The sequence below is a fragment of the Nematolebias whitei genome, chromosome 12 (assembly GCF_014905685.2).
Source record: "Nematolebias whitei isolate Nwh7 chromosome 12, NemWhi1, whole genome shotgun sequence".
In the NCBI taxonomy this organism is placed as follows: domain Eukaryota; kingdom Metazoa; phylum Chordata; class Actinopteri; order Cyprinodontiformes; family Rivulidae; genus Nematolebias; species Nematolebias whitei.
Genome location: NC_056509.1, coordinates 22,304,805 through 22,328,544, shown reverse-complemented (window position 1 = coordinate 22,328,544; position 23,740 = coordinate 22,304,805). Strand labels below are relative to the sequence as shown.

Sequence of the window (23,740 nt, the reverse complement as noted above, 5' to 3'; positions counted from 1 at the left end):
ACGATTAAACTAAGTAAAACGAAAACTTAGCAAAACAAGAGCTAAAATTTAAACTTAACCAAACATTAGCTAAACGTTATAAACACCAAAACAATAGCTAAAAGCTAAAAACAGTAGCTACAAGCAACAGAAAATATTGTATAAGCTAAAATTAGGTTAAACAAAAGTTATGTTAAATTTAGTGGAACAGCAGCTAGAAGCTAGAATTAGCAAGACAACAGCTAAAATATAAAACTAATAAATGCTAAAAGTTAAATATAGCTAAACAATAGCTAAATACTGTGACCAATAAAATAGTAGCTAAAAGCTCAAATGAAAAAAAGCAATAAATAAAAGCTAAAAAAAAAAAAAAAAAAAGATAGCTAAAAGCAACCACAAACCAGTAAATATGGTAAAAGCCCAAATCATAAAAATAGCATAAAGTGACCAGATTTCTGAAGTGAAATCTGGGGACATTTCCAGCTCAGAGAGCAAAAACAATGACATTTTATCAAGATGAAATTAAAAACAGGGACAGTTTCATTTATTTTTACATATTTATTCATGTTTAAACAATAAAAATCAAACGTAACAGCAGGAATGTGTCTCTCACACTGTTAACATTTCCTAAGGGTAATAAAATGAATAAAGTAATAGTAGTAGTAATAGATACTAAAACTGAAGGGAGCGTCATATATAGTAGTAAGTGAGCGTGCATACCTTGTGAGTGAATGAGAACATGTATGTGCTTGCATAGGTGTGTACAAGTACACAGTGTGTGATTACGTGGCTGATGTGTATTTATATTGTGTGTATGCGTGAGGTGAGTGAAGGTCAGGTAGTCCGCTATGAGCTCATCTCTGGTTCTGCGAGGCCTCCTCTGTCTGAAGAACCATCAGCCATGGAGGTCTGGAATAGAAGAAGAACAGAAAAGGTTACACACAAAACTGAAAGAGCACAGATTACAGTAAGGAGAAATACTTAAAACATAAGAAATAAGACACAATTTAGTAATAGGATTATATACCTATTATTTTCTTTTATTTGTTTTTCCACTTGTTTCATCGTCACTCATAAAAACTGCCTCTTCACACACTGCTGCGGTTAGAGAAGTACAGTGAGCCTGACGCTCAGCTCAGAGAGACTCAGGAAGAACTTCTATCCTCTCAACTTGAACCAGACGTAACATCTCACCAGTATACACTCTGTCATCACTCAGTATGTTACCAGTCAAACCACTTCATCAGTTCAACTTGAATTGTAAATATTTGACATCATAAACATGAGACGGATAAACTTGAACATTAACTGAAGAGCAACAATCTGAAGAGCCGACCAGGACGTAGAAATGGAAACTCTGCTGGTAATGTCCCAGTAAAAATCTGTCTTGTCGTTCAGTCTCGTCCTTCTTCTTTCCTTGCCTCCTTTTTCTTTGCAACACTCATCTGCTCTTTTCCTTCTCTTTGCTTTATCAGTCTTCCTATTTTCCTCTGCTCTAATTCACTCTTTTTTCTATCAATCTTTGTATTGTTCTTCTCTCTCTTTGACTTTTCTTTCTCTTAGTTTATTTCCCTCCTCTCTCCTCTTCTAAAAGTCTTCCACTTCTCTAAAACAGAGATATAATATAATCACAACCCCCTCCACAAATATTAGAACATACAGTAGACTGAAAATTTACTATTTAACGAAGAAAACAAGATTTTTGTTTCAGATACCCTTTAGAAGTTGATAAGTTTTAGATGAGAAACTGGGGTTATCCCAGTATAATCTTATTATAAATATTAACATTATTTTTAATAATTTAGAGCTCATCATAGCACAGAAACATAGGTAACGTATTGAAACCACAGATTCTATGAACTGTGGGCAAAGCCCTTTAAGCCATGCCCACTAGTGGGTTTAACCCCGCGCGCCAGCACGCCAACACTGAAAAAACTCTAATCCACACCCACCCACTGTGTGGGCCCCACCTCCATCTGTATAAATAGGCTACGGACCCATCTTTCTACTCCCAAAGAGATGGCTTTTATTCAGCCACTTGGGAGCCAGTGAGGCCCAGTGCTTAAAGGGCTTCGCCCACAATTCATAGAATCTGTGGTTACAATATATACAGTGCCTTGTGAAAGTATTTGGTCCCCTTGAACTTTTCAACCTTTAGCCACATTTCAGGCTTCAAACATAAAGATATAAAATTTTAAATTTTTGTGAAGAATTAACAACAAGTGGGACACAATCGTGAAGTGAAATGAAATTTATTGGATGTGTCAAACTTTTTTAACAAATAAAAAACTGAAAAGTGGGGCGTGCAATATTATTCGGCCCCCTTGCGTTAATACTTTGTAGCGCCGCCTTTTGCTGCAGTTCCAGCTGCAAGTCTCTTGGGGTTTGTCTCTATCAGCTTTGCACATGGAGACACTGAAATTCTTGTCCATTCTTTCTGAAAAACAGCTCGAGCTCAGTGAGGTTGGATGGAGAGTGTTTGTAAACAGCAGTCTTCAGCTCATTCCACAGATTCTCGATTGGATTCAGGTCTGGACTTTGACTTGGCCATTCCAACACCTGGATACGTTTATTTGTGAACCATTCCGTTGTAGATGTGTCTTTATGTTTTGGATCATTGTCTTGTTGGAAGATAAATCTCCATCCCAGTCTCAGGTCTCTTGCAGACTCAAACAGGTTTTCTTCCAGAATGGTCCTGTATTTGGCCCCATCCATCTTCCCATCAATTCTGACCATCTTCCATGTCCCTGCTGACGAAAAGCAGGCCCAAACCATGATGCTGCCACCACCATGTTTGACAGTGGGGGTGGTGTGTTCAGGGTGATGAGCTGTGTTGCTTTTACACCAAACATATCGTTTTGCATTGTGGCCAAACAGTTCGATTTTGGTTTCATGTGACCAGAGCACCTTCTTCCACATGTTTGGTGTCTCCCAGGTGCTTGTGGCAAACTTTAAACAACACTTTTTATGGATGTCTTTGATAAATGGCTTTCTTCTTGCCACTCTTCCATAAAAGCCAGATTTGTGCAGTGTACAACTGATTGTTGTCCTATGGACAGACTCTCCCACCTCAGCTGTAGATCTCTGCAGTTCATCCAGAGTGATCATGGACCTCTTGGCTGCATCTCTGATCAGTCTTCTCTTTGTTCGAGATGAAAGTTTAGAGGGACGGCCGGGTCTTGGTAGATTTGCAGTGGTCTGATACTCCTTCCATTTCAATATGATTGCTTGCACAGTGCTCCTTGGGATGTTTAAAGCTTGGGAAATCTTTTTGTATCCAAATCCAGCTTTAAACTTCTCCACAACAGTATCTCAGACCTGCCTGGTGTGTTCCTTGGTCTTCATGATGCTCTCTGCGCTTTGAACAGAACCCTGAGACTATCACAGAGCAGGTGCATTTATACGGAGACTTGATTACACACAGGTGGATTCTATTTATCATCATCAGTCATTTGGGACAACATTGGATCATTCATAGATCCTCACTGAACTTCTGGAGTGAGTTTGCTGCACTGAAAGTAAAGGGGCCGAATAATATTGCACGCCCCACTTTTCAGTTTTTTATTTGTTGAAAAAGTTTGACACATCCAATAAATTTCATTCCACTTCACGATTGTGTCCCACTTGTTGTTGATTCTTCACAAAACATTAAAATTTTATATCTTTATGTTTGAAGCCTGAAATGTGGCAAAAGGTTGAAAAGTTCAAGGGGGACCAATACTTTCACAAGGCACTGTAACCTACATTCTATATCATTGTGTGGCTTGCCCTTTAAGCCACGCCCACTAGTGGGTTAAAGGCAAGGCTGGATCTAGTCCAAGCCTCACTGGATACGTCCGAACCCAAAAGCGCATAACCTGAAAAAACTGCTTAACACATGATCTGACTAATTCTTCTGTCATGAATATGTGCAGTTAACTCAAGCACCTGATAAATGCTATAACAGTCACATGTTCCTTAACACAGCTGAGAGCTGAATACTCAGATTACTCACCGAATTTAAGTGAGATTGAACCTCTTCTTCAGAATTGTGTGGAGGGGTATAAAACCCATCCAACGTTAAAATTCTGAGTCTGAAGGAGCTGTTATGATTTTAGGAGTAAAAGCAGGGTTGGATGCAGCTTCGCTGAGCTCTCATCACTCTGAATTCTAAGACAGGAGGGGGCGACCGACAGGGCTGAGAGGTCACTTATCCACCGTGCCAAATAAAAACAAGTTGCATTCACTCCATCTCTACTAAATCAAGTTTCAGGGATATTTACCATTTGGCGTCTTCTAAATTCGTAGCTAGAGTGACTTCCAAGTGGTCCAAATTCTGTTTTCTTCTGTCAATGTTTAAACTGCAGCGTCTTTTCTGCAAGTTCTTGTGAATCAGGATCTCTGCTCCTTATCTAGCTTTATCTAATCCTTTCTACAAAAATACACCAGGTCACGTCGATGAGAAAACAACACTACCAGTGAAGAAAATCAGCACGGCTTTCGTTGAAAGCCACGTTGAAAGGGAAAACTACGGTAGTTTTTTTTTATCAACTGGACAAACATTTGCCTGTTCATTCTTCAAACAAAGCATTTCACTTTGATAACCTTAATAGATTTTATTTTTTTTAATGCCAGTCACTGTAGCTTAAAGAGTGTTGTAATGTGCATGACAGGCCTATATGTGGTAATTCATCTCTGTCCAAACTAAGCTGCACTGGCATCAATAACTATGACATTCTCTGTAAATTACTGCACTAAAACATACAGTATGTGATAGATAAACAGGAAGAAATAAGTTGATTCTTACATGGATGTGGTATAATTTTAAAAACGGACTGTGAATTACAAATGTATATTTTCCTTCGTTTTTAGCTCATGTGACATCCACATGCTCACCTTTGGACTTTATAACTCCAGACACGTAGCAGTCACATTCACTGATCACACTCAGTGTAAATTAAAACAACACTACTGATTTATTGATCAAGCCAGAGATTAGCAAATGCTTCAGTTAAACGTGAGCACATCTCTCATACAATAACATGCAGTAAAATCTGGGGTCAGGAAGCGAGCGGTACAAGAGGAGAAGTCAACACATCAGGGTAAATTAAAGGGCTAGTATTCCTTGAAGGAATGCATATTACCCACAGCTTTTTATAGCAGAGTTTGAAACTAAGACAAATTCCCTTACAATGACAAGAGACTGTAAATGAATGTCCAATCTCATGAGACATTACAAGACCTTGTGAGATTTGTTAGCGCTCTGAATAACTTTTGGTTTCAATCCACTTCCAGATGGATGACGTAGCTAAAATGGCTAATACTCAGTCAGATTCACAGATACTGAGCTACAAATTGACGTGGTAGTAGCTGAGAGTCATTCACAACAAAAACTCCAAGTGTGACACCTTGTCAGATTGCATGGATCTTTTTAAGGTTTGATTACAACGGTTACGTCATCATTTCTCAACATAAGATGGTCTTAGTCTAAAACTCTGGCATGAAAGGCGGCGGGTGATATGCATTTGTTCAAGGATTTCCAGATATTTACATTTTTAGAACGTGCTGTAAACCTAAAGTATAAAGTTAAACACACTTGAACAAGGGAAATTAAAGTTGATTAAAGTATGGAGTACTTTGTGTAACTATTGCCTGTAAAGAAATAAGCTAAAGCTGAAAAATCTACAGAGTAAAGTGTTTTTGTTTTCCTTTTTTGGATGTCTCATCCATCCATTCTACTTTACTCGCTTCTCCTTTCTGGGTTGTAGGTGGCTGGTGTCTATCTCCAGCAGTCACTGTGTGAGAGGCGAAGGACACCAAGTCCATCACAGGAACGCATAGAGAGAATGGAAACAACCACTCACATTCTTTCCTGCAATAAAATACATTTTAGAGTTACCAAATTAACCTAACATGCGTGTTTTTGTCTATTTGATTAAACCAACATGAATGCAGAGAACATGCAAACTTCCCCCAGAACAAACCGGGAGTTGATCCTACATCCTCTCAGGCAGCGATGACAGCTCTAACCACTGTTTCCCCATCTCACCCAGTTATCACATTAGTGGTTTTATTGAAAAAATAAATAAATACGTTTGTATGCCTCTTTTATGTCTATTGTTGTCATTGTTATCCACTGTTGTCATCACTCTTTGTTAAAGAAATCAGGTCTCTCTTGTAAATCAGAATCAGTCTATCATTGCCATGTCAATGAACGAGGTTCACAAACTAGGAATTTGCTTCGACATAAAGGTGCGAATAGTAATAAAGTAAAATAAAGTAAAAACGAAAACATAACATAAAAAATGTGTACACCCATAAATAAAGTAACAATGAAAACATAACATAAAACATGTGTACACCCATACAATGGAAAACAATAAAAAAGCTTAGAAAACAGTACAGATGGAGTATTCAGTTATAATACAGATGTAATTATGAGGTAACATTATGAGTGTTCAGGAGTCTCGATTGGATTCAGGTCTGGACTTTGACTTGGCCATTCCAACACCTGGATACGTTTATTTGTGAACCATTCCATTGTAGATTTGGCTTTATGTTTTGGATCATTGTCTTGTTGGAAGACTTGATTATACACAGGTGGATTCTATTTATCCATCCATCCATTATCTTTATCCGTTTATTCCATTTTGGGTCACGGGGGTCGCCGGTGCCCATGTCCAGCAATCACTGTGCGAGGGGTGGGGTACACCCTGGACAGGTCGCAAGTCCATCACAGGGACACATAGAGACAAACAACCATCCACTCTCTTTCTCACCTAGGGACAATTTAGAGTTACCAATCAGCCTAACATGCATGTTTTTGGTCTGTTTTTGGTCTGTGGGGGGAAACCGGAGTAACCCACGCATGCACGGAGAGAACATGCAAACTCCACCCAGAAAGGCCCCTGGACCGGGGTTTGAACCAGGGACCTGCTCGCTGAGAGGCAGCAGCTCTACCAGTTGCGCCACCGTGCTGCAGATTCTATTTATCATCATCAGTCATTTGGGACAACATTGGATCATTCATAGATCCTCACTGAACTTCTGGAGTGAGTTTGCTGCACTGGAAGTAAAGGGGCCGAATAATATTGCACGCCCCACTTTTCAGTTTTTTATTTGTTAAAGTTTGACAATGAGTTCAATTCAATTCAGTTTATTTATATAGCGCCAAATCACAACAACGTTGTCTCAGGGTACTTTACAGGAACATTCACATAAATAAAAAGCCAATTAGTAAAGTTCTCTAAGGAATCCAGCAGACAAGTTGAATCTTGGCTTCATTGCAGTCTCCCATCACACATCCAATAAATTTCATTCCACTTCATGATTGTGTCCCACTTGTTGATGATTCTTCACAAAAAATTAAAATTTTATATCTTTATGTTTGAAGCCTGAAATGTGGCAAAAGGTTGAAAAGTTCAAGGGGGATGAATACTTACGCAAGGCACTGTACATGTAAAATATTTTTATTTTTTCAGTAATCTTTGATCATGATGTCAAAAGTGCAATATAGAACGTCAAATGAGACCAATCAAACTCTTGTTGAGGAAGCTGCAACCAAGAAACACTGTTGGATATCTTAATGTAGCTTCTGATACGGGCCTTTAGTTTGAAAAACGTTTTAATTTTGGCTCCTATTTATAAGTGGGTTTGACACCCCTGGCTTAAATAGACAGGACCTCTTCTGTGGTTGCAGGAGCAGGAGGTGAAGAAGCCAACCAGGATTCTGATGGATGTCCTTTGGGGAGGAGTCAGGAGGTGATGAAGCCAATCCCAGATGAGCCACCACAGCACAGCTGGGTCAGCAAATCAACTGCAACTATATTGTCACAATGGAAGAGGTTCAGAGGGAGACCTGTTAAGAGAACTAAAAGACTGCTTTTCTAACAGTAAACATAAATGAACATGATTGCAATTTTTAGTCAAGATGCTTTAATTTTTTTTTTTTACACGTACTGTACATATCTAAAAAAGTTAAATCTGGTCCTCTGGACATTCAAAAAAAAAAAAAACAAAGCAAATCAACAAAAAAATGTAGAAACGTTTCGTCTCTCATCCGAGAGACTTCCTCAGTCTGAGGAGCTGTATTCAGCTCAGTCTCTTAAATAGCACCTTCTCAGAGTGGATCAACCAGTTTTGCTGCTGACAACCAAAACCAGCTGATCACATGCTCAAGAAGGACCATCAGCCTAACAATGGGTCATTAGCACACTCATGGCTGTTTACTATTCACAGAGGGCTGAGTGATACTAGCAATCACAGCATTGTAAGAGGGGGACAGTTGAACACGTAGGCCTCCACCCCTGTTTAATGATGGACGGTTTCTTTTCACAAAGATGGCCTCCTTTACTCCTCTCTCAAACCATCGTTCCTCTCTGTCCAGGATGTGAACATCTTCATCCCTGAAAGAGTGACCGCTGGCCTGGAGATGACTGTAGACCACAGAGTCCTGGCCTGATGATGTTGATCTTCTGTGCTGGTCCATCCTTTTGGCCAGTGGCTGTTTTGTTTCCCCGATGTAAGACTGATCACAGCCCTCCTGACACTGAACAGCATACACAACATTGCTCTGTTTGTGCCGGGGGACTGGATCTTTGGGATGAACCAGTCTTTGCCGTAATGTATTTTGGGGTTTAAAAGCCACTGGGACGTTATGTTTAGAAAATAAACGTCTCAGTTTCTCTGATATCAGAGAAACTGACCAGATTTAACTTTTTTAGATTTTTCTACCTGGATTATTGAGCATGCATCAGGACGTACTGTACATACAATGTTTTTTGAGACCATCTTATCACAAGCAGAACTGGTTTGTTCCACTTTGGAGTAAGCTGTTGGGGGAAGAATCAGTTTTGTTGTGTGTTTCCTTGACGGATGAAGCCTTCCGGATCGAAGGGGAAACATTTCAGAACAAAAATAAAAAAAGAAACTGTCCAGATGACCTGACTGAAAATTGTTGGATTGTATACCTGGATTATTGAGCATGGACTTTGTTATATTGTCACACAAAGATATGGCCTCAGGCCATAACAATGGTCAAGATTACCAAGAATTATTTTTTCTAAGTAGTTTTTGTTGTGGTAGTGATACCAACTTAATGATTAACTAGTCTAAACAATTTATCTTTAACGTGAGGACTACTTCTTATGTCATACAGCTTTGAAACTGCTTTGTTTTTACTTCCGGTGTTTGATGAAACAAATCACTCCATCCCTTGGCTTCAGAGTGCCAGTGTCCCGAATGTCAAAGGTCTGTCCTGGGACGAGGCTGAAGTCAAACCTCTGAAGCAGCTTTGCCATCACAACTTTAGCCTCCATCTGAAAACACAAAACCACCCAAGACTCTCTGAGCTTTTATACATGCTGTGGGTTTACACACAGGAAATGGATGTTTTTGTGCCACCCACCTGAGAAAAGTTCTTTCCCAGGCATGAGCGTGGACCGAGAGAAAAGGGGAAATAGCAGTAATAAGGCCTGGTAAAACAAATAAAGAGAAGTTTATGTTCTACCTTCTGCTCACCACAAAATAAAACCTGACATCATGAAAACATTTTGTTCAACGTACTTGGGGGCGTCGGGGTGAAATCGGTCTGGATCAAATGTCAGTGGGTCCTTGAAGAATTTCTCCATTCTCCCAGTTGCATAGGAGTCGAACTGAAAATCAAAATCATTTATGTCACGCTAGGAATCATTTGAATTATTGTGCGATTTTTTTATTTTTAAATCAGGTAAACAGTTTTGTTCTGTCCTGTAAAAAATTGTTGGTAATGTTGTAATTCTTTTGAAGCAGACTTTTTAATGCTTTAATTCACAAGTATGTTTGTTACTAAACACTCACAGTACAGATGACTCCTCCAGGGATGGGGATACCATCTATCACCATGTCTTCCTGAAGTTCCCGAGATGTCCCAGGAGCAGATGGGTACATTCTCAGGGTTTCCTTTAATACCTGCGGGAGGGTTACAAGGTTATGTCTATGGTAAACGTTAAATGGAAATGGAAGAGGTTCAGAGGGAGACCTGCTAAGAGAACTAAAAGACTGCTTTTCTAACAGTAAACATAAATGAACATGATTGCAATTTTTATTGACGACGCTTTAATTTTTTTTACACTTCCTGTACATACCTGTGAGAGGTAGATCAGTTTTCCGAGGTCATCATAGCTCATCTCTTGTTTCATTCCAATGACATCATCCACTTCTTTCCTCGCTCTGAAAAGTACCAATTCTAAATCAGAAAACATTCTTCACTAACATTATAACAAACTAAAATGAACTGAGTAGTAATCTCTTACTTCTCCAGAATTTCGGGGTGTCGTCCAAGTTCCATGATGCAGAACGCTAACTGACTGGCTGTTGTTTCCTGACCTGAAAGGGCGCAGGGCAAAGTTAGAATGATTGCTTAAAATAAAACATCAATAAGCCAAAAAAGGCAGAGTAAAAAGACCAGCAAATTACAATTAACTGTCCGTTTAACCTACAACCAAAAGTTTGAAAAAGTTTGGAAGTTATGCAAAATATAAATAAAAACCAATTGCAATGCAAATGACAGCCAGTTGAGGTGGTTAGGGCATCTGGTAAGGATGCTTCCTGGGCACCTCCATAGGGATGTGCTTTGGGCATGTCCGATGGAGAGGAGACCCCGGGGAAGACCCAAAGCACACTGGACAGACTATGTCTCTCAGTTGGCCTGGGAACGCCTTGGGGTCCTCCAAGAAGAGCTGGAAGAGGAGGCTGTGGAAAGAGATGTCTGGACCTCCTGCTCAAGCTTCTGCCCCCAAGACCTGACTTCGGAACAAGCGGAAGATGATGGATGGATGGATGGATGGATGGATGGATGGATGGATGGATGGATGGATGGATGGATGGATGGATGGATGGATGGATGGATGTTTTTACAATGGAACATAGTAAACCCAACTGTTATAAGATGCAACAACTTTAATTACATGGCAGTAAAACAGTTTTAAAAAGTTGGGACTGGGATACCAAAAAAAATTGTTAAAGTGGTGCAAATAAGAAACAGGAGGACCTGGAGGAGAAACTGAAAGAACATTTTGCAAATAATAAGGTCAAGTAGCAACAGGTGAGTAAAAGGACTGTATAAAAATAAACATTTTAAAGAGACGGAATGTCCTCCACGATCCACCATCTTATTGTGGTGGAGGCGTTTGTGTGATTAAATAATCCTAGAGCTATACTGTTGAGAGTAACTGCCTCCCGTAGGGTCTCCCAAGGCATATTAGTCATTGGTGATGTGCCAGACAAAGAGTGATTCACTTATAACAATTACATGATCAAGAAAAAACAAGGAGCTCAATGTCTCTTGACCGGGCATGAGTTACCAGAGCCTCACCCTGGAGTCAGGTAAGGGGGAGGGGCTCATGGGTGAGCACCTGCTGACTGGCAAACAGTTCAAAAACATGCCTCTTTAATCTTATAGGGGTGCATTTGTGTAGTGTAGTGCTTAGGCATCTGAAAAGTCATCATCAATGCAGAAAGTAAAAACAGATTTATTTATTTTTTTTGGTCTCCATGTGTCCCTGTGATGGACTTACGACCTGTCCAGGGTGTCCCCGCCTCTCTCACAGTGACTCATGGGCACCAGTGAACCCCGCAACCCAAAAAAGAAGAAGTGGGTAAAGATGATGGATGGATGGACGGCCAGAGGGACGGACGGACGGATGTGCATCCATTCAGATGTAATTTTAAGGGAAGGACAAAACTATTTCAACAAGACTCTTTTAAACCTCATACATTACAATAACATGAGTTTGTAGTAAAGCAGTCTGTGTGCTGTTCTGACCTCTGAATATTGAAAACATTTGGTGCATCATGAAACAAATATTCAGCCAAGTAAACTCAGGACTGTTGAACATTTACAATCCTACATCAGAAAAGAATGGGACAAACCTCCAAAGACTCCAGTCATATTTGTCTCTAATTCCAAGATGTTTACTGACTATTGCTAAAAGATGATTAAATGAGGATGCTTCACAGTTGTAAACATGGCTATACCCCAACATTTGTAGATGTGCTGAAGCAAACAAATTCAAAACTGTCCTACTTTTTTCCTTTAAAAAAGTACACTTTATTAATTACATTCTAAATCTTTGTTTCTCATTTTATTTACAATTTCCAAAGTAACGAAATTATGGGTTTATTAGGTTAGCAAAATAATGTTTTTTTTAATTATTATTATTCTTTTACACAACATTTTAGATAGGGGTTGCAGTATAGTTACCCTTGATTATTTAAGAGAAAGCACACCCATACTTATTTGGCAGCATTACTTACATCATAAAAAAAAACAAAAAAACAATAAGCTCACCAGCAATGAAGATTGTTACAAAATTATCTAAAATTAACTCCTCGTCTTCTTCAGTCATAGTTTCTTCTGTAATATAAAGAAAAATGAATTACTAAATTTTATGTTTCTTGTACCAATAAAATCAGTTTACATCTACCACACAAATATGTCATATGTGTATATAATATAATGAATATATATGTTAATAGTCATGTTCTAAAAATTGTGTAAAGTGTGTGAAAAGCCTTGTGTTTCATTCAGCTACATACTCGCTGCCTATTAATAGTCAAACAAATGGACAGATCCCATACATGCATTCATCCATTTATACAATTGAGACCTTTGAGATAATTTTTCATCTGTAGTAAATGGACTGTACTTATATAACGTTTTCTATCTTATTTCAAGATACTCAAAGCGCTTTACGCTATAATCTGTGCCTCATTTACCCATTCATACAGCACTCTACTAGATCTCTGCAAAGCTAATTGAACAAATCATTCTAAAGAGACTAATCAGTGCTTTATCACATTCATACACTGATGGGACACACATCAGAGGCTATGAGGGGTTCAGTGTCTTGCCCAGGGACACTTCAGCATGTGACTGCTGGTGGATTCGAACCCCAAACTCTCACATTGGAGGACGACTGCTCTAACTGACCACCAAGCTACCTCAGTGGACCACTTACAATGCTATGGTAATGTATCCCTGGTCAACACACTGGACAACTCATGCATCCAATGTGCACCATGGCTGTATAAATATGATAATCATGAATATATATATATATAATGTAACTATAGTAACATAGTCAGTATCCTATGATGATTATTTCTGAGTTAATAGATTTTTGTCCTCTAAAATGTGCCATTTCCTCTTTGCACAGTACAAGTGAAAGTCGAGTTCCCATGCGTCGGACTATTTTGTGTTAATTAATAGACCCTGCCAGGGTTACTCTATTAATAACTTTTATTTTAAAAAATTGTAGAAGCAGTCAATGCTCAGTATGTGTTGAATTTGTGAGGTTTTAGATTTTATCATCATGTTTTACCTTAATTGCGATTAAAAAAAGTGGGTCCTACAGCAAGTATTGGAGCAGTTTGAAGCAGCCAGGATGAAGATAGTACCTTCAAATCTGAGACCTCAGCTGAAAATGGGTTTTCTCTGAGTTGGGAGTGAGGTCCTATCTCTAATAGAAAAGTTTAGAAATCTTAAGGAATTGTTGCCTAGTAGGATTAGGGTGTTGTAGATTAATACAAACTGTAGCAAGTGTCTGCAGTGATACTAGTTAGCTATTGTTTTACCAATCTATATTTAAACTCTTAAAATAAAACTGTATATACAGCTGAAATTAACTTAAATAGGAACTCTCCCTTAGGGATAAATGGAGATGTCTATTTGGGGGAAAAGTTGTCATGGGATTTTTGATCAATGTTTATGGATGTTTTGAACTACAATGGCCGAGAATGTTAACTGCCCATGAACCATGTGTTTGAGTTACTAGCGAGTTCTTTTCTCTCTGACATGTTCTGGTTGTTAATGGTTGAACCCAAGTGCAAGCAGAGAGCAGAAGGACTCAGGAGTAAAATAATAATTATTTTGTTTTAAACACAAAAGTGCTGACGAGGCAGCAAAACCCTACGTGACAGGTGGAGCAGACACAGATCATTGAAACGTGGATGGATAGTTAATGCCCAGATACCAAGGGAGTGACGAGACAGATTATAAATACAAGATGCTTAAAGAGATGAAGTGGGAAACACCTGCGGTGATTAGATTTGGGTCAGGTGTGCATAGGAGCAGAAACACAAGGAAGAGAGAAACACAGGAAAAGTGCAGAAAGACATTTGATCCTGCTTGTGCAGCTGTGCGGCTAAGGTCATCAGTGACTACCTCTGAGCCAAGATCTGATAAGTGTATAAAAAACAATTCTTGCACGCTGCCCGTGGCAGATTCTCGTGACTGGGCTCCATGCATGCAGAACTTCTGTACATCTGTGTAACCTGTTGTGAAGGTTCAATGTTCTTTATTGTCATTCGCATCACATGTGGTACATGAATATAGTGAAAGTCTGCCCCTGCAAGTAAAACTGGCTGAAAACAGTCTCATGTCTTCGAGTGTGGCTTCTTTGAGTAAGTAAGATGAATAGAGGATATTTTTATCCAACACAAGTCAAAGTAGAGTAACTGGTCCTTTGTAAAAAGAAAAGGCAGATGAAGTATTTTGTGCATAAAAAACTTTCTGGAAGTCTTTCAAAGAACTCAACTGGTGTAGACCAACCACTAAATGAAAAGATCATATCTTTCTTTTGGTTATGAAACATTTCAAAGTCCCCTCTGACAAGCTAAGAGATAGCTAATACCAAAATGTTCTGGAGGTCTCTGCTTAAACCATATCCTACAAAGCCCAGTTATGAATTGTAATTCTGAATATCTACTGTTTGCCATTTTTTAATTACTCAGCTATATAGAATCTCATCTCTCATTCTTGCTATTTAAATGTTCTCTTAAGGAACAGAAACCTGCAGCAGCAGTTTTGATGATCTGCGTGAGGATGTCCTTCGGGACATCTTCTCCATTCTGCATGGCAGTCTTTCTCTTGTGGATCCACTCAGCTCCAGTTTGGCGCAGCAGGTGACAGGCTTCCCTCACTCCCTTAATAAATGGTCTGTTTTTTAGATTGAACTGGAAAAAGTAGACCGAATAAAGTACAACTACTGTTAAAAACAGTTAATTATCTTACATGAACAAAAAAAAAGAACCAACTCAAAAACAAAATGTTACCTCAAACGTTGCATCTCTAATAATGCATATCATCCCTTTCAGACAAGTATCAATGGCTTTAGGGAAAGGTGAACTTTTTGTCAGAACTTCTAAATCAACACCAAAAGCAGCCTGAAAGTTATCAAGTAAATGAAACATTTTCAGATTCTTACAAATTTGAAACTTGATTGAAACATTTGTGATAAACTTATATTTTAGACAATGAACAGATATTACCTTAGCAATCACATCAAGGGTGACACAGTTGACAAGGTGCAGCATGTTGGCCTCTGTATTGTTATCAGCAACTTCTACAAGCTTGTCCATCAGTTTCTCTGCCGTCTCATTGAAGGTCCCCATTAGACCTCTCAAATATCTGGAAGGAATGATCGGTTCAAACAAGAAAAACACACCTACATGATAGCAACAAAGTCAGACACCCATGATGGAACTGGACAATACTCCTAAAAGCCTGCCTCTGAGATTCCAACAGGAGGTTGGCTTGAAACACAGCAATGAAGGCTACTTATGGGACAGGTCTGGTTGGCAGGCCACAGACTGATGGAGTCTTTCGGATGGAAGACGAAATGTTTCTCCCTTAAAGAAACTGGTCCAGATGACACGATTTAACCTTTATTGTTGTTATCTACCTGGATGATTTTTAAAAAAGTTCAATCTGGTCCTCTGGACATTCAAAAAAAAAAATGTAGAAATGCTTCGTCTTTCATCCGAAAGACTTCCTCAGTCGGAGGTGCTGTATTCAGCACAGTCTTATAAATAGCACCTTCTCCGAGTGGATCAACCAGTTTTGCTGCTGACAACCAAAACCAGCTGCTCACATGGTCAAGAAGGACCATCAGCCTAACAATGGATCATTAGCACACTGATGGCTGTTTACTATTCACAGGGGGCTGAGTGATACTAGCAATCACAGCATTGTAAGAGGGGGACAGTTGAACCCGGAGGCATCCACCCCTGTTTAATGATGGACGGTTTCATTTCACAAAGTTGGCCTCCTTTACTCCTCTCTCAAACCATCGTTCCTCTCTGTCCAGGAAGTGAACTCTTTCAGGGATGAAGATGTTCAGCAGCAAACTGGTTGATCCACTGCAAGAAGGTGCTATTTATAAGACTGTGCTGAATACAGCACCTCCGACTGAGGAAGTTTTCGGATGAAAGACGAAACCTTTCTAAAAAAATTTTTGTTTTGTTTTGTTTTGTTTTTCGTGAATGTCCAGAGGACCAGATTTAACTTTTTTAGATTTTTCTACCTGGATTATTGAGCATGCATCAGGATACCTGGATGATTGAGCCTACAAACCTTTTTAATACTCCTAAGAAAACTGGGTGAAACATATTTTACAAACTGAGCAGGATGAACAACAACAACAACAACGATATAATCATGCCAAGAAACTGAACCATGGTACTCACAAGCTGCTGAAGGCAGGATTCATGATTCGGCGTTGTTTGTACCACACCTCATGAGTCTGTGCTGTTACCAGGCCATTGCCTATAAATCTATGAAAGTGATACATTAACAAACAAATAAAATATAAAAAGTGAATATCATAGCACAGTAAAAGTAAGATTTTTTAATAATAATAAAATTTCCAACTAACAATGCAATAGAGTATGATATATTACAAAAAAGTTTTTTAATATGATGATCATGAGCTGGCCAACATCTTTAACTCCTCCCTCACCCTGGCAACTGTTCCCATCTGCCTGAAGGCCACCACCATCATCATCCCAGTCCCAAAGAGCTCTACACTGACTGGTCTGAATGACTATCGGCCAGTGGCCCTCACCCCGATAGTCGCTAAATGCTTCAAAAGACTGGTCATGACTCACATCAAAACAACCATCAACATCAACGAGGACCCTCACCAGTTGCATACCACAAGAATCAATCAACAGAGGACACCATCTCCTTTATGGTCCACACTGCTCTCACCCACCTGGAGCAGAAGGACTCCTATGTCCATTTGCTCTTTGTGGACTTCACGTCTACCTTCAACACCATGATCCCCCAAACCCTGATGGATAAACTATCCACACTAGGACTAAGCCCATCCATTTGCAACTGTGTCCTAGACTTTTTAACAAACAGACCACAGTCAGTGAGGATCCACAATTTCTTCTCCTCCACAATAACCCTCAGCACTGGCTCCCCCCAGGACTGTGTGCTGGGCCATCTCCAGTTCACTCTGCTCACATATGACTGTGCAGCTACCCATCCAGGCTGTCATATTGTAAAGTTTGCAGATGATACAGCGGTGGTGGGATGCATCACAAACAATGATGAGTCCAGCTACAGGCAGGAGGTGGAACACCTGGAGAGCTGGTGCAAAGAGAATAACCTTCACATCAATGTGAAGAAGACAAAGGAGATGATTGTGGACTTGAGATGGAACAAACAGACCTACACCCCATACATCCACACCCACCCACACCCCGGCACCCTGAACATAAGAGGATCTGCAGTGGAAGTGGTCTCCAGCTACAAGTACTTGGGTGTGCACCTGAATGACAACCTCATCTGGGGCAACAACACCACCAGCCTGATCAAGAAAGCTCATCAGAGATTCTACTTCCTCAGACGGCTGAGACGAGCTGGTCTGGGAAGCTCAGTCCTCACCTCCTTCTACAGGTGTGCAGTGGAGAGCATCCTGTGCTCCAGCATCAACGTGTGACATGGAGGCTGCACAGCTGCAGAAAGAAAAGCTTTGCAGAGAGTGGTGAAGGCTGCACAGAAGACTGTCGGTGTCAGCCTCCCCACCATCACAGACATCTACACCTCCAGATGCAGGAAGAGGGCCACCTGCATCATGAAGGACCCCACTCACCCAGCACACACACTTTTTGCCCCGCTCCCCTCAGGCAGGAGGTTGAGGAGCATTAAGTGTAGAACCACTAGACTGAGGAACAGCTTCTACCCTAAAATGTTCTAGAATTGCGCCGCTCCAGGTGGCTGCATGTTGGAGCAGCTCTGTTACTTTCATTCTGAGATTTTGCTTTTGGAAACTTTAATTCCTGGTTTTCTGGATGTAAATCACATTTTTTGGATGATTGTTTCCTCTGGTATCAGATGCTGTGCAGCTGGAAGGATTTTTACTGAAACTTTTTAAGTTTTGGACATTTGTTATGATGCGTAACCATGGCAACAAGGATGTTTTCTACAACAACAGCAGCTGATTAACATCTCAAAAGCTCAAATAATACCTCAACTATGGCCCTAACTCTCAAATGAGTTGAAAAGGATGTTATGTGGACGCATTCTCATCTACCTGCCAGCTGTGCTCGAGTGCCTGACCACTGAGATCCTGGAACTAGCAGGAAACACGGCTCACGACAGCGGAAGGACAGGATCGTCCCTCAGCACCTACAGTTGTCTGTCCGCAGCTACGAGGAGCTCGGCAGACTGCTGGGAGGAGTGGCCATCGCTCTGGGAGGAGTTCTGCCTGGCATTCAGGCAGTCCTACAGTCCAGGGGAACTGAGAGGCCAGCCGAGTCTGGGTGGACGGATCGGACGGCATCTGCAACCAGTTTCTTAGGATCCACTGTGGGATGGACCTTTACAAGAGATCCTTCCTGTCTACAGCATCAGTATCTATAACATCTCTCAATGAAATGAGGATAACGAGTTACAACAACAAAATAATTTCCCTTTGGGATTAATAAAGTATTTTTGAATTGAATTGAATTAAAGCTGTTAAGACTCATGAATCCCTAATCAGGATAATCACTGTGGAAACAAAAAAATCAACGTAAAGCCACTTGATTGTTGATATGTGCTGCTGATTATCCTTGCTGCTGATTTATTTCATCCTGCTATGTTCATTTGTACTCATCTGCTCACAAAGACTCAAGTTTGTGCAGCTGTTGTTCGGCGTATTGTTTTTGCACTATTAAGTGTTTATTCTAAGTTTAGAATATTACTTAGTTCATATCTTAGATCTTATAATTGTTTTTCTTTTACAATTTATATTTTTGTTTGATGTAACTGGGACCTTGTGTACACAATTTCGTTCCATCACATGTACCACATGAAATGTAAATGACAATAAAGAAACCTTGACCTTGATTTCACTAGGTTGTACTGTATAATGTAGTACTACTGACAGCCTACCTTTGACCAAAAACGTCATAGAGTTTCTTGTAAAAAAATTTATCCTTAGGGTACTTGGAGGACATCAGGATTTCCTGAAAGCAGAAGCAGTAAAGATATTGTTTTAACATTTTGAAGTGTCTTTCAGTGGAAAAGTTACAAACCTGTTGTAGCTAGTTCTTTGAATGAACTAATTTTGTTTTTAACCATTATTTTTGGCTGGGCTGTTTTGTGGCATGGTTGGTTAGCACTGTTGCCTCACAACATATAGGTCCTGGGTTTAACACAGGGCCAGAGTGGGACTCATTTTCAGCCCTGGAGTTTCATTCATCAGAGGGGCCCACTTTAGATCAATACTTATTATTAAAACCATGTAATTATAATCTTACATTAGGGGCACATTTAGAATATGCCCTTTAGGGGTGCTTAGACCCCAGTTCTGACAATGGTTGGCTTGAACAGTGTGATGGCCATTGGCATCAGAAGCATTTGTAATGTGGGGAGATATTCTGGTGTGGGTGTTCTGGGGGTCCTCCCCCAGAAAATTTTTAATAAAGTAGATGCCATTTTCTGAATTCTGGTGTATTTTAATGGGTTGTTTAACATCTAGTTTGACCTACATAAGTAACACTTGATTCAATAACTATTTTACAGTTAATGACACAACAAGAAGTAGCCTGACCAACAGCTCTCCTTGTGTGAATAGAGTACATGCCGCTTCTCTCACACATCCTAGTCAGTCTAAGAAACATAGTGTAGCCTAAGTTTAACTTTTAGGGGGAAAAAAATCCCTAGCCAATAGAAATGATAATAATAATAGTGACTTCTTCTTACCAATGGCCTAACATAAAGCAATATTATAATCATCCATTAATTTTATTAGTAGCTTAGAATACCAAATTAAAACTCCAGTGGCGGGCTAGATCTACTGTAACGTTACCCAGTTGTAGGGTCAAGAGACAAACATTTAGCATTAACACAGTACGAACAACATTCAGTAATGGTTTCTATAAGAACATTATCAAATATTTTACGGAAGATGTAAGATGCATATAAGATCACTTCGCCCACGAGGAAATGTAACCCAGGATGAGCTAAACTCGGACAAAAAAACAAACAACATGGCTGTAATGGTGGAGGTAGTGAAGCTCATGGCGTTACCTGAGGCATTTTAGTGAGGCATTTATGTTTCATCAGCCAACATTAAGGCAAAGAAGACAGGCAAAAAACAAACAAAAACAAATCTAAGCTACTAATAGCTTAAAATAGTTACAGAAGTGGATGTTTTCAAACCACAGAGCAACACAGGGCAAGAACTCACAGTGAAATTCAATATGTACGAGTGTAAATTTTACATTACACAATCTATTAAACACTTTGTGCAAAATCTATTTAGTTTAAACAAAGACTAAACTTATGCAACCAGATGTTAAAACATATGTCTACAAATAAAACAAGAAACAAAGCACAAATAGCTTTTAAGCATTAACCTATAATTTAACCACTAAGCATGCAATGTAATTATAACAGAAAATGGAGGATTTACTTGCAGTTACCTTGGTACAGATGAACATGTGGTAGCTACTTCCTGTTTATAATGTAATCAGCTGCACATGGGGTCTGCCGCCAGTTTTTTTTGTTTTTTTTTTACATTTTTCCAAACTCTGATTAGTTTTTGGAATGGAATAAACTGTATTCCACCCTCTCAACCAGGGGTTCTCAAACTTTTTGGGTTCAGGGACCCCTTACAGGGGAGAAAAAGTTTCAGGGACCCCCTCAAGAGTTGTTGGATGCTGATAGCTGTGGCCAGGAAGGATCTCCTGCAGTGATGCCGAAGAATCTGGTCACAGATACAGATCCATCCACCTGGACCCAGCTTGCCGTCAGATCCAGCGGGCCTCTTGGTCCTCCTGGGCAGCAGGACTGACCAAATGCCAGGCAGAATTTCTCCCTGAGCAATGGTTGTTGCTCCCAGCAGTCTGCCGAGCTCCTCGTCGCCATGGACAAGCAGCTGAAGGTGCCGGGGGATGATCCCAGTCCTCCCATTGTCACAAGCTGAGTTTCTCACCAGCTCCAGGATCTCTGTGGTCAGGAACTCGAGCATCTCTGCCAGGTTGACGGGAATTCATACATGGCACCTCCTTTTCAACTCATTTGGGATTTGGGGCTATAGTTGATGCACAATGCACATTTTTAAAAGCAAGTTACTGGTACAGTAAATAAAATAACAGTAAAATAAATAAATAAATAAATACAATGTTTTTCTTGATTCAGTAAATGTGACATTTGTCATCCACACGCTTGCAAATCCGGTGCAGTGTTGTGCCTGAACAGTTTTTTTGTTTGTTTGTTTTTTGTGTGTGTGTGATTGTTTTAGGACTTCCAACAACTTGTACATTTTTGAAACTTTAGTTATAAAAATGTAAACGACTGTAAACTTGATTCCTTTCAGGGCTGTAAATTCATTTTCTGAGTTTATATAGTTAACTGTAAATGTGTTTTTAATGACTGAACATTTATTTCTTACAGTAGTTCTTGCAAAGTTAGGAAGGGAGCAAATATTGTCTGTGTGTGCACTTTTTTTTATTGTCTGTCTCACAGAGACTGATTACCTTTGTTGCTTGTGGACATGTCACAATCAGCAAAACATGATGCAGAATGTTCAGCCTGTAGACAGGCCCGTAAGTCTCAGCCCTGTAAATCACGTTCATTATGTGATAGTTATAAAGAATTACAACACTTTTAAGGTGTAACGAATAAACCAGCTGCAAGTAGTGTAAACAAATGTGTACAAACAATTACAGCAATGATCATTTACACAGAAAGGCGCTTACCATTCACGAAATTGTTCATGTACAACTCCATCGGAATTCATGATCGTCAAAAGTGTCCGTGAATGCCCCATGAAGAAACTGCGAGGGGGAAAACACCGGGTTAAAGTTTGCGCGTGCATCCGAGAGCCGACCCAGCGGGCTTACCTGCTTCTTGGTGGCCCGGGTATGTGTTCATATTTCAGATGAATGTACTTGATGTACAAACAGTAACCCAGAAGTGCTATGAAAAGGACACATGCCAGCAGCATGAGCGCTTTGGCGACCAAATATAGAAGCGCGTGGAAAACTGCCATTACAATGGATCGTCTTGTGAAGATGCTCGGCTTTGTTAGGATCTTGGATATGAGGCAACGCCCACTAGTTTCTGAGCCTCTTGAACTAAACAAAACATGTCTGTATTTGACTATTAAAAAGCTCTTATTGTGACGAGTTTTGCTGCAATTGGCTCCATAGCTCAGTGGTTAGAGCACTGGTCTTGTAAACCAGGGGTCGCGAGTTCGATCCTCGCTGGGGCCTAGTTACATTTTACATTCATATTCCCATTTCTGACGGCGAAAAGTAGTTTACCTTTAGGTTTTGTAAAATTCTGGTAGAAATCTAGGCCTATAATATTCCATATTGTGACTGACGATGCTAAGTAAGAAAATCAGCACGAGACCGTACAGTCTAATTTAACCGGAAGTGAAGTGGCAATGTCATTTACGTATGTTAGCTTAATTTTAGAACCGTTTTCTTTGATACAGGGAAAAGTTAAGGGACATTACAAAGTTCATATTGACCATTTTGTGACGCTTTTACCAAATCATAATTATACCTACCAATACCAGAACTCTTGGAGTGCATATTCATAAATAGAAATGTGATTGCCATTTATCCATGTCAGGATGGCCGAGCGGTCTAAGGCGCTGCGTTCAGGTCGCAGTCTCCTCTGGAGGCGTGGGTTCGAATCCCACTTCTGACAAATATTTTTTTTCCCTACCATGATATTCTGAATTTCGATGGAGTACGTTTTATTTTTAAGCATATCATATTACACTGGTATAATGTTATTAATGTTGCCTTGAAATTACATTTAGGAAATTAAAACTAGAACGTCTCAGTTTCTCAAATGTTTGAATAAGACCAAGGAAGATTTAACAAGATGTACAAAATATAAGAATAAGGTTTGGAATATTTAGAAAAGAGCAACATGTCTGTCAAGTGTAACACATTTTGTAAATTGTGGACTGTTCATGGTGTCTCCACTAGAGAGCCCACTTTGACAGTGTTGTTTTTTAGAATAAGTTTTATGTCTTAAGTCTATTTTTACTAGATTTACTTTTTCACAAAGTTTACAATTAGTATCAATGTACTTTAAAGTACTTAAAATTGCCTAAATGTTTAGATATGATAACCTTTGCGTTCATGGATGTTCACTATAAGAATGGTCTTTATTGGTTTAACTTGGTTTATTTCAACACGTTTGTGTTTTATGTTGTTCTGCTTTGTTCAGCGCTTTGAGCTTCACTTGTGTTTAAAAAATGTTGTGTTAAAAAGTTGACTTGAATTTTAACTCATATTAAATGTCCAGTTCAAGGAATGAAATTATGTGGATATAAATATCAACTCAAAGCAGAACTTTCTTTTTTATTTTATTTTTTATTTTGCTGAGATGTTTCATCCTTCATCCAAAGGACTTCTTCAGCCACAAACCCCCCCAGATGACCTGACTGAACATTGTTGGATTATACCTGGATTATTGAGCATGAACTTTTGGTAAAAGCAG

At 39.6% G+C, this 23,740-nt stretch overlaps 1 protein-coding gene and 2 non-coding genes across 3 annotated transcripts; 2 read left to right on the top strand and 1 right to left on the bottom strand.

Moving 5' to 3' along the window:
- Positions 1-9,134: 9,134 nt before the first annotated feature.
- Positions 9,135-22,268, bottom strand: LOC119418059 (cholesterol 24-hydroxylase-like). Its single transcript, XM_037685306.1, has 15 exons — positions 22,120-22,268; positions 21,976-22,053; positions 21,754-21,835; positions 19,163-19,236; positions 16,465-16,551; positions 15,268-15,406; positions 15,052-15,162; positions 14,790-14,952; positions 12,287-12,352; positions 10,251-10,323; positions 10,083-10,167; positions 9,796-9,906; positions 9,523-9,611; positions 9,365-9,431; positions 9,135-9,275 (listed from the first exon to the last, which is right to left on the bottom strand). Exons 1-15 carry the CDS (start codon positions 22,266-22,268, stop codon positions 9,135-9,137), a joined length of 1,515 nt encoding a protein of 504 aa, XP_037541234.1.
- Positions 22,269-22,418: 150 nt separating this feature from the next.
- On the top strand, positions 22,419-22,491 carry trnat-ugu. The gene has a single exon. It is a non-coding gene; the product is annotated as a tRNA-Thr (tRNA).
- A 362-nt stretch (positions 22,492-22,853) lies between these two features.
- Positions 22,854-22,936, top strand: trnal-cag. Its single transcript has one exon. It is a non-coding gene; the product is annotated as a tRNA-Leu (tRNA).
- The last annotated feature ends 804 nt before the right edge of the window (positions 22,937-23,740 follow it).